At 35.7% G+C, this 14,032-nt stretch overlaps 2 protein-coding genes across 2 annotated transcripts; both read right to left on the bottom strand.

Moving 5' to 3' along the window:
• Positions 1 to 139: 139 nt before the first annotated feature.
• On the bottom strand, positions 140 to 6,194 carry LOC130674275 (heparan-alpha-glucosaminide N-acetyltransferase). The gene is made up of 8 exons (XM_057479559.1): positions 6,012 to 6,194; positions 5,815 to 5,954; positions 5,643 to 5,749; positions 4,563 to 4,719; positions 4,002 to 4,496; positions 2,708 to 3,049; positions 2,518 to 2,630; positions 140 to 665 (listed from the first exon to the last, which is right to left on the bottom strand). Exons 1-8 carry the CDS (start codon positions 6,117 to 6,119, stop codon positions 484 to 486), a joined length of 1,644 nt encoding a protein of 547 aa, XP_057335542.1. The 5' UTR covers positions 6,120 to 6,194; the 3' UTR covers positions 140 to 483.
• Positions 6,195 to 7,743: 1,549 nt separating this feature from the next.
• Positions 7,744 to 13,715, bottom strand: LOC130674247 (protein transport protein Sec24C). The gene is made up of 6 exons (XM_057479520.1): positions 13,412 to 13,715; positions 12,693 to 12,951; positions 9,879 to 12,627; positions 9,617 to 9,808; positions 9,226 to 9,410; positions 7,744 to 8,394 (listed from the first exon to the last, which is right to left on the bottom strand). The coding sequence occupies exons 2-6, from the start codon at positions 12,942 to 12,944 to the stop codon at positions 8,251 to 8,253; spliced, it is 3,522 nt and encodes a 1,173-aa protein (XP_057335503.1). The 5' UTR covers positions 12,945 to 12,951; positions 13,412 to 13,715; the 3' UTR covers positions 7,744 to 8,250.
• Positions 13,716 to 14,032: the final 317 nt, after the last annotated feature.

Below are 14,032 nucleotides of genomic sequence, written 5' to 3'. Positions count from 1 at the left end.
GAGCCGAGGGATGACGGGGCAACGGATTTTGTTTAAATTTGGTACATATTTTTTTAAACTATTTTTTTTTAAATCGTCGTCGAAATTTTAACTTTTTTTTTAATGCCTATGATTGCCGCTTTTTTTTAAATTGCATGAAAAAAAATTTTTTTTTTTTTTTTTATACTCAAATTTCGTTTTTTTTTTTCAGGTCCTGATACGTCTGAGTTCTGATGAAGAAAAAAATATTTTTTGCGTGCTCTATTTTTTTTTTCTAATTATTTATTTATTTATTAACGCCGATTTTTTTTTAAGTTCGATTCAGTGTTTTTTTTTTATAAACGAAATATTTAATTGCTTAAATATATATGAATATTTGAATAATATATATATTAATAATGTAAAGACAATGAATAAATTATTTATGATTAATTGAATTTTTTATTTCGGGAATTTCCTTTGTCGGGGAGGGAAAATTTTGGAAATCGAATTTTGAGAAGTGGATCAGAGGGTTATATATATTTTTTTATAATGCAAAATATAAGCGATAACTGTCCAGAGAGCGGCATCCCACAGAGCGCTTATGGTTTTCCAGCTGTGGTAATTCATATTTCCATATTTCCAATGAAATGGGAAAATTTGGTAGCACATTTGATGACCGATGTACATTACAAGTGCGTTCATACCTTTAAATAATAATCACTTTAGATTTAGTCGGTAAAAATCGAGAGAATGGGATTTCTGGCAGTCATCTATTAGGTCGTTATTTTAAAGGTCAATAGATTAATGGAGAAAAGGTCATAATTTGGACACCTGATGTTGATTAGATGGAATATTTTTTAGTTTGAGAAAATACGGGCGTTAGAACCTGAGGAAATTGGATTTTTTTTAATTCATCTATAAGGTCACTGTTTTAAAGATCAATAGATTAATCGAAAAAAGTGATCATTTCGAAGCTTAGTGAGATTGAGACGGAAAAATTTTTAGTTTGAGAAAATCTGGCTGTTAGAAGCTGAGGAAATTTGATTTTTCAGAGTCATCTATAAGGACATTATTCTAAAGGTCAATAGATTAAAGAGGAAAAGTGATAATTTGGATACTTGGTGATAATTAGATAGAATATTTTTTAGTTTGAAGAAAATCTAGTCGTTAAAAGTTAAGGAAATTTGGTTTTTTAAGGTCATCTATTAGGTCATTATTCTAAAGGGCAATAGATTAATGGAGAGAAAGTGATAATTTGGATACTTGGTGGGAATTAGATGGAATATTTTTTAGTTTGAAGAAAATCTAGTCGTTAAAAGTTAAGGAAATTTGGTTTTTTAAGGTCATCTATTAGGTCATTATTCTAAAGGGCAATAGATTAATGAGGAAAAGTGATAATTTGGATACTCGGTGATAATTAGATAGAATATTTTTTAGTTTGAAGAAAATCTAGTCGTTAAAAGTTAAGGAAATTGGATTTTTTCAAGCCATCTATAAGGTCATTGTTTTAAAGATCAATAGATTAATCGAAAAAAGTGATCATTTCGAAGCTTAGTGAGATTGAGACGGAATAATTTTTAGTTTGAGAAAATCTGGCTGTTAGAAGCTGAGGAAATTTGATTTTTCAGAGTCATCTATAAGGACATTATTCTAAAGGTCAATAGATTAATGAGGAAAAGTGATAATTTGGATACTTGGTGATAATTAGATAGAATATTTTTTAGTTTGAAGAAAATCTAGTCGTTAAAAGTTAAGGAAATTTGGTTTTTTAAGGTCATCTATTAGGTCATTATTCTAAAGGTCAATAGATTAATGGAGAGAAAGTGATAATTTGGATACTTGGTGATAATTAGATGGAATATTTTTTAGTTTGAAAAAAATCTAGTCGTTAGAAGCTGAGGAAATTTGATTTTTTAAGGTCATCTACAAGGTCATTATTCTAAAGGTCAATAGATTAATGGGGAAAAGGTGATAATTTTGACATCTGGTGATAATTAGATAAAAACTTTCTTAGTTTGAGAAAATCTGGCTGTTAGAAATCGAGGGAATGGAATTTTTGGCAGTCATCTATAAGGTCATTATTCTAAAGGTCAATAGATTAATTAAGAAAAAGTGATAATTTCGAAACTTGGAGGGATGAGGACGGAATATTTTTAAGCTTGAGAAAATTTGCCGGTTAGAAGCTGAGGAAATTTGATTTTTCAAAGTCATCTATTAGGTCATTGTTCGAAAGGTCATTAGATTAATCGAGAAAAAGTGATAATTTCGAATCTTGGAGGGATGAGGACGGAACATTTTTTAGTTTGAGAAAATCTGGGAGTTAGAAGATGAGGAAATTGCATTTTTCAAAATCATCTATTCGGTCATTATTTTAAAAGTCAATTTTTAGCAGTCATCTATTGGGTTAAATTCTTAAAATTTAATAATTTTCATAGACTAATTTTTTGTCTGAGTTTCAAAAAAATTGTCAACTTCACGTAGTCTGAATAAATTAGTCTAATAGTCTTCGTAAATATGAATTGTAATGAATGATTAACTGATTAATTGATTAATTACCTGGTACACGAAAAGGCGATCCATCCCACAGTTTGATGACGTCAATCAATAAGTAAAAAATAGTGAAAATGGTCAAAGCGAAGCTCGTAGTCACTAACACAAATGAGATTGACCTGAAACATACACCGATTGATTGATTGATTAACTACTTGGCTCAGTCGATTAATTTTGAAATGGGGTGCTTAGTTACCATAGATTTTTGTTGACTGGAATGATGTTATTGAAGTGGAGAATGGAGCCAATGGCGGCGTAGACTAGGGCGAGTATCATCCATCTGACGGTCCTAGCTCGCCAATCTTTGTAGACCCGGAGGATTTTACCAGCCTGGACACCCAGAAATGTTTGGAAGATGGTCGGGAGACACCCGATCAATCCTTCGGGGTCGAAGGGCCCGGATTTGTAGACAGAGTCGATGGTCGGATATTGGTAGAGGTGTTTTGACAAAACTAGTTTGTCAAGGTATCCAGTGGATCCGCCGGTACAGTTGAAGTATTTTCTGTTTTTGTGCAGCCCCCCGGGTCCTAAGTAGCCTCTGAAAATTTTGTGATCATTTTTTTGAGTGATTTTGGGTCTAGGAATGAATTTTGGGCTGTTTTAGAAGTTTCTTTACCCGGGAAAAAATCATCATGCGTGACCAAGCATGATTCAGAAATCAATCGTGCAAAGTCATGCATGATCATGATGAGAAAAGAATTTTGACTCTTGAGTCATTAAAAATCAGGCATGACTGAGTATGAATCTGCGTGATCATACACAACCATGCCTGATTCATGCTCAATCATGCACGATCATACATGAAGAAAAAGAATTTTCACGCTTGATTTATTAAAAAATCATGCGTGTTTGAGTGAGATTCTGCATGATCATACAAAATCATGCCTGATCCATGCTCAATCATGCACGATCATACATGCCGAGAAAAGAACTGTCACGCCTAATTCATTAAAAAATCATGCATGACTGGGTATGATCATACATAACCATGTCTGATTCATGCTCAATCATGCACGATCATACATGACTAGAAAATAATTGTCACACCTGATTTATTAAAAAATCATGCATGACTGAGTGTGATTTTGCATGATTATATAAAATCATGCCTGATTTATGCAGAATCATGATCAATCATGCATGATGCAAAAAAATTATTGTCACGCCTGATTCATGAAAAATCATGCATGACTGAGTATGAATTTGCATGATCATATAAAATCATGCCTGATTCATGCAGAATCATGATTAATCATGCATGATGATTTATGCTTGCTCAGGCCTGATTATGACTGAATGTTCGCCAGGAATGCATGATTTGTCTAGTCATACATGATCATGCTTGTTCATAGCTGGCAAATAATCAGACATGATATTAACGCATGATCAGAACTGATGATTTTTCCCGGGTAAATTTGAGTTTCTAGAACTCCAAAAAATTTGAATTTAATAACGCTAGGTCTTTTTCTTAATAATTGATGATTTATTACCTCGGGCATCCTGGGATGTCCACATGAAAAATAATAGCCAAGTACACAACCAGTATCGTGATATAAAAAATCCACTGAGGAATCAGTAAAATAAAGTCGCATAAATTTTTAAATATTCCCCGTTGGAATTCCAGGTCGTGGCGGCGACTCATCAATGTATAGATCGAACCGACTACCAAATAAGCGACTCCAAAGCGCTGGAGAACTCCAAAAATTCTCAATGTGCTCAAATCTGCGTCAGTGCCCAGTGAATTCAGGCAGACACCAATAAAAAACAGCAAACAACTTCTTTTAATGATATTTCCTATTATTTTGTGTCTGGGGACTTGGCGAGACAGAAGAGACGTCAGAGATATGGGGACACAAACTCCCATGATCCAAATGAAACACGGGAATATCAAGTCTCCTATAAATAGTCCGTTCCAGGTCGCGTGTTCCAAAATGGCGTAACCCCCGGCACCATTGTTCACGAAAATCATCATCAGTATGCTCAATCTGGGGAATGATTTTTTTGTAAGTCATCAATTGGGTGAGGAGAGATAGTGAGGAATTTCATATTACCCCCGGAAGCTGTCGATTGACTGGATACGTTTTTTTTGTGGTTGCGGATCTTCATTTATGACGGAACGTTTTTTTGATTTGTAGAATTTGATTATAGATTTAAAAAGAATTGTTAGAGTGAATAAAACTATCAGTGCGCCGAATATAATGACGAGGGCTAAAAATATTTTATTGAAAATTAGGTTTTTTTGAAATCCTAGTAAAAAATTGGAATGCATGATCAATCATGATCATGCATGATTCGGGTATGGTCAGACATAATTCAAATATTATCAAGCATGATCCATGCCATATCATGGCTGATCATGCGAAGTCATATTCAATCATGTATGATCATGCATGATGAGAAATGAATCATCAAGCATGATCATGCATGATGAGAAATGAATCATCAAGCATGATCATGCATGATTCAGATATGACCAGGCATGATTTAGACATTATCACGCATGATCCATGCCAAATCATGCAAAATTAATTTATCGTGTATGATCACGCATGATGGGGAATGAATCATCAAGCATGATCATGCATGATTCAGATATGACCAGGCATGATTTAGACATTATCACGCATGATTCATGCCAAATCATGCAAAATTATTTTATCGTGTATGATCACGCATGATGGGGAATGAATCATCAAGCATGACCATGCATGATTCAAATATAGCCAAGCATGATTTAGACATTATGATCCACGATCCATGCAAAATTATATTCCATCATGTATGATCATGCATGATTTAAATATGACCAGGCATGATTTAGAAATTATTAAGCATGATCCATGCCAAATCATGCAAAACTATATTCCATCACTTATGATCATGCATGATGGGGAATGAATCATTACACATGATCATGCGCAATTCGTGCATGAATAATGTATGATCATACATGATCATGCCTGAATGTTTTCCAACCATATTCATGCATGATCATGATTGGTCACGCATGATTATGCTGTCTGGCATGTTTTTTAGAACAAATTTTTTTTTTATTGAATTTTTTTTTTCATTTAATTACTAGTACTTGATTATTTAAAAAAAATTTTTGTTCGTCAAAATTCAAAACTTACGAGTATAAAAATTTGAGGGCTGTTTAATTATTTTTACATGACAGTCATCAAATGCTTCATAAATTCCGAATTCGCCAAAATCCGGCTTCAATTCGCACACTAGACCTCTAAAAAAAATCACCTGAATTTTAACCCCCGCGAAAATTGAAAATTCAAATTTAAAAATACAAACTGAGTATCATCCGAGTCCCGATATTTCTGGGGCTCAAAATTCTCCGAGCCATTGAAAATACGCAGGCTCCAAAATTTCTGACTATTGAACACAAAACTCTCATTTTTCGATCCAACGTCACTCAATTTCGAGTACGGGCACTAAAAAAATTTTTTTTGTAAATTCAAACTTTTTACAAAAATAAAAAATTTACTTACGGAATTGCAATCAGACGTGAGCGAATAAATTGAATAATTACTATCAAAATTAAAAGTAATACATGCTTGGTCTAGTTCAAGAACGTCAGTGCAATCGTCGACTTGCATTTTAATTTTTTTTTTATAATTACAATAAAAAAATATTTTTATCAATTATAATATTTATAAAATGTGCGACATACTCATGACACACTTAGAGAGCGACTGATAAAATAACGATGCGCGATATTGAGGTAGAAAGTAACTCGGCAAGTGGATCTATTAAAAATCGTCATTAATAAAAAGCGTGAAAGTTTCTTTACACTTAATAATTTATTATAAATTTTTTTTTTTTATTATAATTATTAAATTAAATAAACAAAAATTTATTTTGATAATTAGATTTCATTTGTATGAAGTAGTATATTTATATATATATATAAATATACATGACGATTTATATGGACATTAGATTTATTGCTGGTTTAATTACTCAGAAAATATGACCTAGTAAAAAAAAATTTTTTTTTTTTAGACCGCGAGTTTTTTGAAAAATTTTGATAGGAATTTTTTTCAAAAATCGGGTGATTAAATGAGAGAATTTTTGAGTCATCAATTGGGTCACTGGTCTGAAGGTCACGAGAAGTTTGAGAAAATCTGGTCATTAGGTTCAGAGAAAATTGAATTTTTCAAAGTCATCTATTGGGTCATCAGATTTAGTGGATAAGTAGACAAAATATGAAATTTTTTATGTGACAGTCATTGATAAAAATTTCTATTACTCATTTCAATTCAAATGTCAGAAGTTAAAAAAACATGTATCTGAAGATCGGAACGTTTTTCGTGAAACGAAAAGTAAAAAATCTACTGGATCTAAATTTTTTAAATGTCTCGCATACGCGCTAATATGTCAGCCGGAAATTGCAGGCCACTTAACACTTCTTCACCAGTAAAATTACATAAATTTTTAATTTTCGTTGCGTGAAAAACGTTCCGTTCTTCAGGTACATAAAAAAACCGAATTTTCTACGTCATCTAGATATTGGGACACAAGATTTGGCCGCTACGTAATTTTGCAATTTTTTGAAACATATCGATGTGACCACTCAAAGAAACGGAAATTTTCCGCTCTTTTCAAAAATCATTATCACGAATCCCCCAAAAAATTTTCTACTCCCTCCAGATCTCCAGTTAATCTCCTTCGATATTTATAATCATCGTGTCTATAGCGCATTATCTATTACAATTTTTATATTTACGAGGTATGAGTATTTTTGTTGAAGAAAATGTGATAAACGGTCTACGCTGCGGGAAAATTCCAAAATTTCCTGCTGTTTTCGAACTCAGGGACCTGAGCCTAAATTTTCTATGTATTTTCAATAGATTTTCCATGTATTCTTTATGGAATTTCTGTAGATTTTCCATATATTTTCTATGGAATTCAAGGGAAAAGCGAAGGGACTAGAAAAAGTGAAGGGAAAAAATTTTTTCTCTCAGCACCGAGCCCTGAGTCTGAATTTTCTATCGATTTTCCATAAATTTCTTAGACGGTGACCCTGATGAAAATTAAAGTGTCCGTCTGATGGAGAGGCGTCCGGCCTTCCACCCAAAAATAGTCGAAGCTTCCTAGGACCTCAAAACGTCTGGAAAAATCGATTTTCGAAAATCGGACCGAAACCCAAATTTTTTTTTTCAAAAAATTCAAATTTTCTGGCGGGCAATTCAAAAAATATAAAAATAAAGTACCAAAAAATTATTTTATTTTGATATATAAATTTATTTATTAATTTTTTTTTTTACATTGACCTTAAATTTTTTTATTTTGTTACCTAGTTCACTTAGTAAAATTATACATATATATTTAATTTATAAATCATTTAAACCATTACAAATAAATCATAACAAAATAAAAACTAAAAACTAAAATATATATATATATATATTTATTTATTTATTCATATATTTTTCTTCACCATTTAGTTATAAATATCCTTGCAATTTGAATCTTTCTCGTCTTGGTCTTGAAACCTTGAGATTTTGTCCGCGTGTTTAAAATTTTTTTTTTTCAAAACCAAAAAAAAAATTCCGATTTATTTTCTTCCTAATTTTTTATGAAATTTAAATATAAAATAAAAAAAGTAAATAAAAAATAAAAATAAACTAATGAATTAAAATAATTGATTAATGGAATTCATTGAGTTATTTTTATTTTATTTAAATTAAATTAGTAATTAATATTTTTTTTTTTTAAATTAATTTATTATTGATTTAGTAGAGTTTTTATTTCTTTGTGCATATGACAAAGAAAATCGACGTAACTGGGGCTGCTGTCACTGTTACGATCTTCAACCAAGAAGTGACGTAATACCATTTCTAATTTGTCTCGCTGTCTGACGAATGTTAACTGTAAAAAATATAATTAATTTAAATAATTGAAGAAAAAATCATTGGAATTTCTAGTCAAAATTTTGATATTTTATTTTGGGAAGACTTCAAATTGTTATTACGCATAAACTATTCAATTTATGGCAAAATTTATGAGGACCTTTTTTGTAGGAAATTTAATTCCCTACAAAAATATATCAGTGAATTTTTGTGATATTTTTGATATTTCAGCCAGAATTTAAATTTCAAGTTCGAATAACCGAAAATTTTTATCAGGAATCACACTAAAATTTCTAAAAATTTTAAACTTTAATTTCTGAGTAAACTACTAGAGTTATAGAAAAACTTATAAGGACCTTTTTGGTAGGGAATTAAATTCTCTATAAAAATGTATCAGTACACTTTCGTGATATATTTGATAGTTTAGCCAGAATTTAAATTTAAAGTTCAAACAACCAAAAATTTTTTATGTTCGATTCACACTAAAGTTTCTAGAAATTTTAAATTTAAGTTTCTGGGTAAACTACTAGAGTTATGGAAAAATTTATAAGGATCTTTTTTGTAGGGAATTTAATTCTCTACAAAAATGTATCAGTACACTTTTGTGATATTTTTGATATTTCAGCCAGAATTTAAATTTAAAGTTCAAAAAACCGAAAATTATTCATCAGGAATTGCACTAAAATTTTTAGAGATTCAAAAATTAAATTTCTGAGTCAACTACTAGAGTTACGGAAAAATTTATGAGAGCCTTTTTTGTAGGAAATTTAATTCTCTACAAAAATGTATCAGTACACTTTTGTGATATATTTGATAGTTTAGCCAGAATTTAATTAAAAAGTAAACTTACCCTCATACAGTGATATCTCTCCATCCGAACCCGATTGACAATATCTCTAACGCGTTTATTTAATGGATTATCTAGAACCGGTATAGAACTGCGGTCTGTATCGACCACCGGAGTACCAAAAACAGCTTGTATCCATTCCGTTGATAAAGACAAACCAAACCACATAAACATATGTATTCCATTTTCTAAAAATAAAATCAATCATTGCAATAACTCCTAAAATATTGAAATTACAAAAAAACTACTAAGACGTTTTTTGTAGCTCTTCAAACCCTCTACAAAAAAGTCTCAATAAATTTTTTTCTAAACCCAATAGTTTCCGCTTCTAAGCCGTCCCACTCCCAAGACCCCAACCTGGATCCCCCAAAACCAACAATCGCTCAATAATTACCTAATAAAAAGGCTCCATCATCAGTAAATTTATCAAAAGAGCACCTCAGCTGCTGTGGGAGTTCCGTAGCCTGGGTATCAACATCATGGAGCGGCAGTAAACGCGGATAGAAATATATTACAGAAGTATAGAGCGGCATCGTGACCACAGCTTGCATAACAAATGACCTGTCATCAATAGTCATATCAGAACCTGCAACAAAATCTCCATTAATCATCAGGAATCATCCAGTCCCAGCCAATCATCCAATTCCAAGTCCTACCTCCCGAAAGCGCGTCGCTCTTCAGCAGACAATTGACATAAAGCGGCAGCAACTTCATGCATTCCGGCAAAACTAGCTGACTTGCGCTGAAAGGACTCGCGCAGTGTTTCCTATAAGCCGCGAGAATCATCGCGCACCTGGCAACCAACTGGTCCTTGACGGCCTTCGGCGAGTTCTCAATGATCTTGACCACGCTCTGCTTAGCAAAGAAGTTGACAATCGCATCAGGATCACAGGTTCTGTACAGTTCAGTCATCTGCGACGAAGTCCTCAAACTCAGATTGATGATTCTCAATCTCCTGACCCCACCAACGGAAGTGTACAGCAGCGCCACCTGAACGTAGACCCCTTCCTCTTCCGTGAGCTTGTCGTCGTGCTTAACCTCAACAGCGATCGCTTTGTTGCAGTCAATCGCCGCCAGTTCCATGTCCGTTGTGTTGGACATGAAAAAGTGACCGTAGAAATCAGTAGGACGGACTCCAGTCGAGGTCCTGACTCTCATCACCGCGTCGAATGCTATCGGGCGGGTGATGTCATTGATGATGTCCTGGACCAATCGTTCCCCGTCAGTGTCTGCTTGGAAATAAGTATATTTGAAAATTTCTCCGCCGGTAAGTCGGCAGACTTGACCGACGGTCGCTAAGTCGATGTAGGAATTGTTGAAGACGAACAGATCGACACTGCAACCGGCGCCGACGCAATCCTGACCCAGGTTATTGTAGACGCTGTTCTGTGGCGCCAGAACTGTCTTCTCTTTGTCGGTCCCCAGGAGCTTCCGGTCGTCCCGGTTCTTGAGCTTACCCGGGGCCTCGGCATTGGGCAGAGAGGAATGAAAGACCAGGAGCTTCCCGGCACAATTGTAGGCCTTGCAAGCTTCCAGACCCGCCTGGATCGCGGGCGCGAGAATGGTCTCAGTTTCCCGGGTCTCAGCGAACATGGCAGGAATCTGCTGCATCAGACTGTCGATAACTGCCGCAGATTCCTCGGGGTCTACGAGGAACCCGTCGAGGAGGGGCATGAAGACGTCTTGGACGTCACCGACGACCATCATCTGGGGCTGGGTCAGGCAGGCGCTGACGTTGTAGAAGTGAACGGAAGTTGAATAGGTTATGAAACCCACGCGCATGTTGGTGCGCTCGCTGTAGGTATCGCGGGGTAAGTTAGCGATTATCTCTTTCATGGATCGGCAAAGCAGAGCGACCATTCCGGACTTGATGTTGTTGTAGGAGACGTCGATGACGAAGATCATCGCCGGGGGAGAGGGGAAGATGTTGTTGCGGCAGTAGTCTTTCGTCGCGAGGTACTCGTAGGTACCGAGCATCAGCTCCGGGCGTTCGAAACGGTCCATGCGCTGGCCGGTGTGGTCTAGATGTTGGAAGTATTCTTGGGGTACGTCGGTGGTCGCTTTGCAGAAGCTGCACTGGAAACGTCGCCCGGCGTCGATGAACTGCATGAAGGGACTCATGTAGGCTTTGCAGCGGTTGCACCTGATGGGACCGACTTCCCCCATGTCGATTATGGGCGGCTCCTGCTCGCCCTCGGATATCTTGGCCATGGGGCTGAGGATGAGGCCGAAGGGGACTCCGGTTTGCTTCATCATGTCGGTGGTTGTGGGCACGGTGTAGATTGTGGAGCGAATGAACCGGGGCGAGGCGTTCCCCTGGTCCTGGACGACGAATTTCGTGGTGACGAAGGGAGGAACTAGACCTTTCTGGTTGGTTATGAAAGTCCCACCGCGGGTTTTCTGGTCGTCTTGCATCACTTGGATGGGGCTGGGCATTGACTCGGGGTCTAGGCGCTTGGCTTGAGCGGGCTGAGCTCCGGGTTGGTAGGGTTGGGCACCGGGCATGTTGACACCCTGCTGGGGATGGTAGGAACGGTTGTAGGGATCTTGAGGTTGGAAGGGGTATTGAGGCTGAGGTTGACCTGGTTGAGGTTGACCTAGTTGAGGTTGAGCTTGAGGATAGTTGGGAGGTTGTTGGTAAGGAGGGTAAGGCTGACGAACGGGGGATTGGTTGGGTGGGAAAGGAGCTGGTTGACCTGGCAGTGGTGGTCCGCGTTGGTAATTTATGTTTTGTTGGTAAGGTCCAGGTTGTCCTGGTGGTAATTGTCCAGAACTAGGTTGTCCAATTGATCCAGGTGGTCCAGTTGGTGGTAATTGACCAGGACCTGACTGTCCATGTAATCCAGGTGGTGGTAATTGACCAGGGCCATGTTGTGCTGGTGGTAATTGACCAGGACCATGTTGTGCTGGTGGTAATTGACCAGTACCATGTTGTGTTGGTGGTAATTGACCAGTACCAGGTGGTAGTTGTCCAGAACTAGGTTGTCCAGTTGATCCAGTTGGTGGTAATTGACCAGGACCTGACTGTCCATGTAATCCAAATGATCCAGGTGGTGGTAAAGGACCAGAACCAACTGGAGGTGGTCCACGTGCTCCTGGTTGATGTGCTGATAAATTACTTGCTTGCGGTCCGAATGAATTTTGTTGGCCTGGCGCTCCTGGTGGATATCCCGGAGGTCGAGGCATAAAATTCATCGGCGGCTGTGACTGCTGAGTTCCTGAAGGTTCCGGTGGGTGCATAGCACTCGAATTAGATGCCGGTCTTTGGCCCATACTTACCGGTCCCTGTGTGTCTCCTGGATATCGGTTAAAATTTGCGTTCTGCGGAAGACTTGGGGCTCCTGCTGATCCAGGCTTGTCACCATGATCGCTGGTAAATCCATTGATGTTATTGCCCTGGTAGTTCTGTAATTTAATAAACCAGTAGTATCTCATCCTACTGGAGAATTTTCACAAGTAAATAAACTTACAGGCGCGATACTCATGTTGGACATCTGATTCGTCAAGCCCGCGGTTCCTTGAGCTGGTGGTGGCCCATTAGCTCCTGGGTTATCACCCTGGTAATTATAAAAAGTGTTGCCTTGATTACCAGGAGGCACTTTCTGCCCAGGGTAACCTGGTCCAGGTGGACCTGGTTTCATATTTGGGACATTTGAATTCAATCCATCGTAACCTGGTCTAGGTTGACCATAATGTGGCTGCTGCATGTATTGCTGATTCATAATTACGCTTCAAAAAATTAAACGTCAATAAAATTTGAATTTTTGAAAATTCTAACCCCAAAAATCCCCATGATAATAAAGTTAGCAGACATTTGAAAATTTTTGAATTTTCGTATTTCAATAAATCAATTGTAAAAAAATAAAATAAAAATATGCACATGTAGAAAATTTTAAAAACTACAGGTGCAATTTTTTCAAATATTTTTTTTTAACTTCTGTCTAAAAAAAAATCCAAAAATTATAAGACGTCTGCTAACTTCAGTATCAGAAAATCCCCACCCCTTTTTACCCACCACCATATTTTTTTTTAATAAAAATATTTTCGATTAACCTTAAAAATTTCCTTGCATATGGAACAGCAAATTTTTTTTTTTTTTTTTAAATTAATTAAAAAAAAAAAAATAAAAAATTTTAAGATGGCGGGTAAAAAAAATTTTTAAATTTTGAAAAAATTAATTGATACTTACTTTGAATTTAATTGATAATTAAATCATCACAATATCACTTTATTAATATAAATATATATATGTATATATGTATATATATATAAATGTTAAAACAAAATATGTCACGTTAAATATTGAATTGGATGTTAGCGAATGAAAGTGTAATTATTGAACTTAATTAACTGACAAATTTAATTACAATAATGCGCGTAATGTAAATTAATTAATTACAATTTTTTAAATTATTTTTACTAAAAGTTTTATTATTTTTTTACACTTTTACGACAGCATTCAGCTGCTGCTGTCTCTTTTTCACTCGTGACTGATACACTGCCACGTAATGTTTTACTGCGCATGCGTATCGGAACACGTTTATGTCCGTACACGTCACGTAAAAAAATTTATTTAGTAATTAAATATTTTATTTTCCATCAATGAAACTCGGAAAATTTGAATTTCCCTCAAAATTTTATGGAGGAGATACTGGAGATCGAAGGGGAAATTCAAACTTTTTAAAAAACCGCGGGAATTTTTAAAAAATTATTTTTTAAGTATTAATTTTTTTCTTACGTGATTTGAATTTGCCGCGGATTTTTTGACAGCGACAATGGCGCAATTAGAGTGAGAATTAATTAAAATTTC

The sequence above is a fragment of the Microplitis mediator genome, chromosome 1, assembly GCF_029852145.1.
Source record: "Microplitis mediator isolate UGA2020A chromosome 1, iyMicMedi2.1, whole genome shotgun sequence".
In the NCBI taxonomy this organism is placed as follows: domain Eukaryota; kingdom Metazoa; phylum Arthropoda; class Insecta; order Hymenoptera; family Braconidae; genus Microplitis; species Microplitis mediator.
Note: the sequence above shows the minus strand (reverse complement) of the source record. Positions and strands in the feature narration are given on the sequence as shown.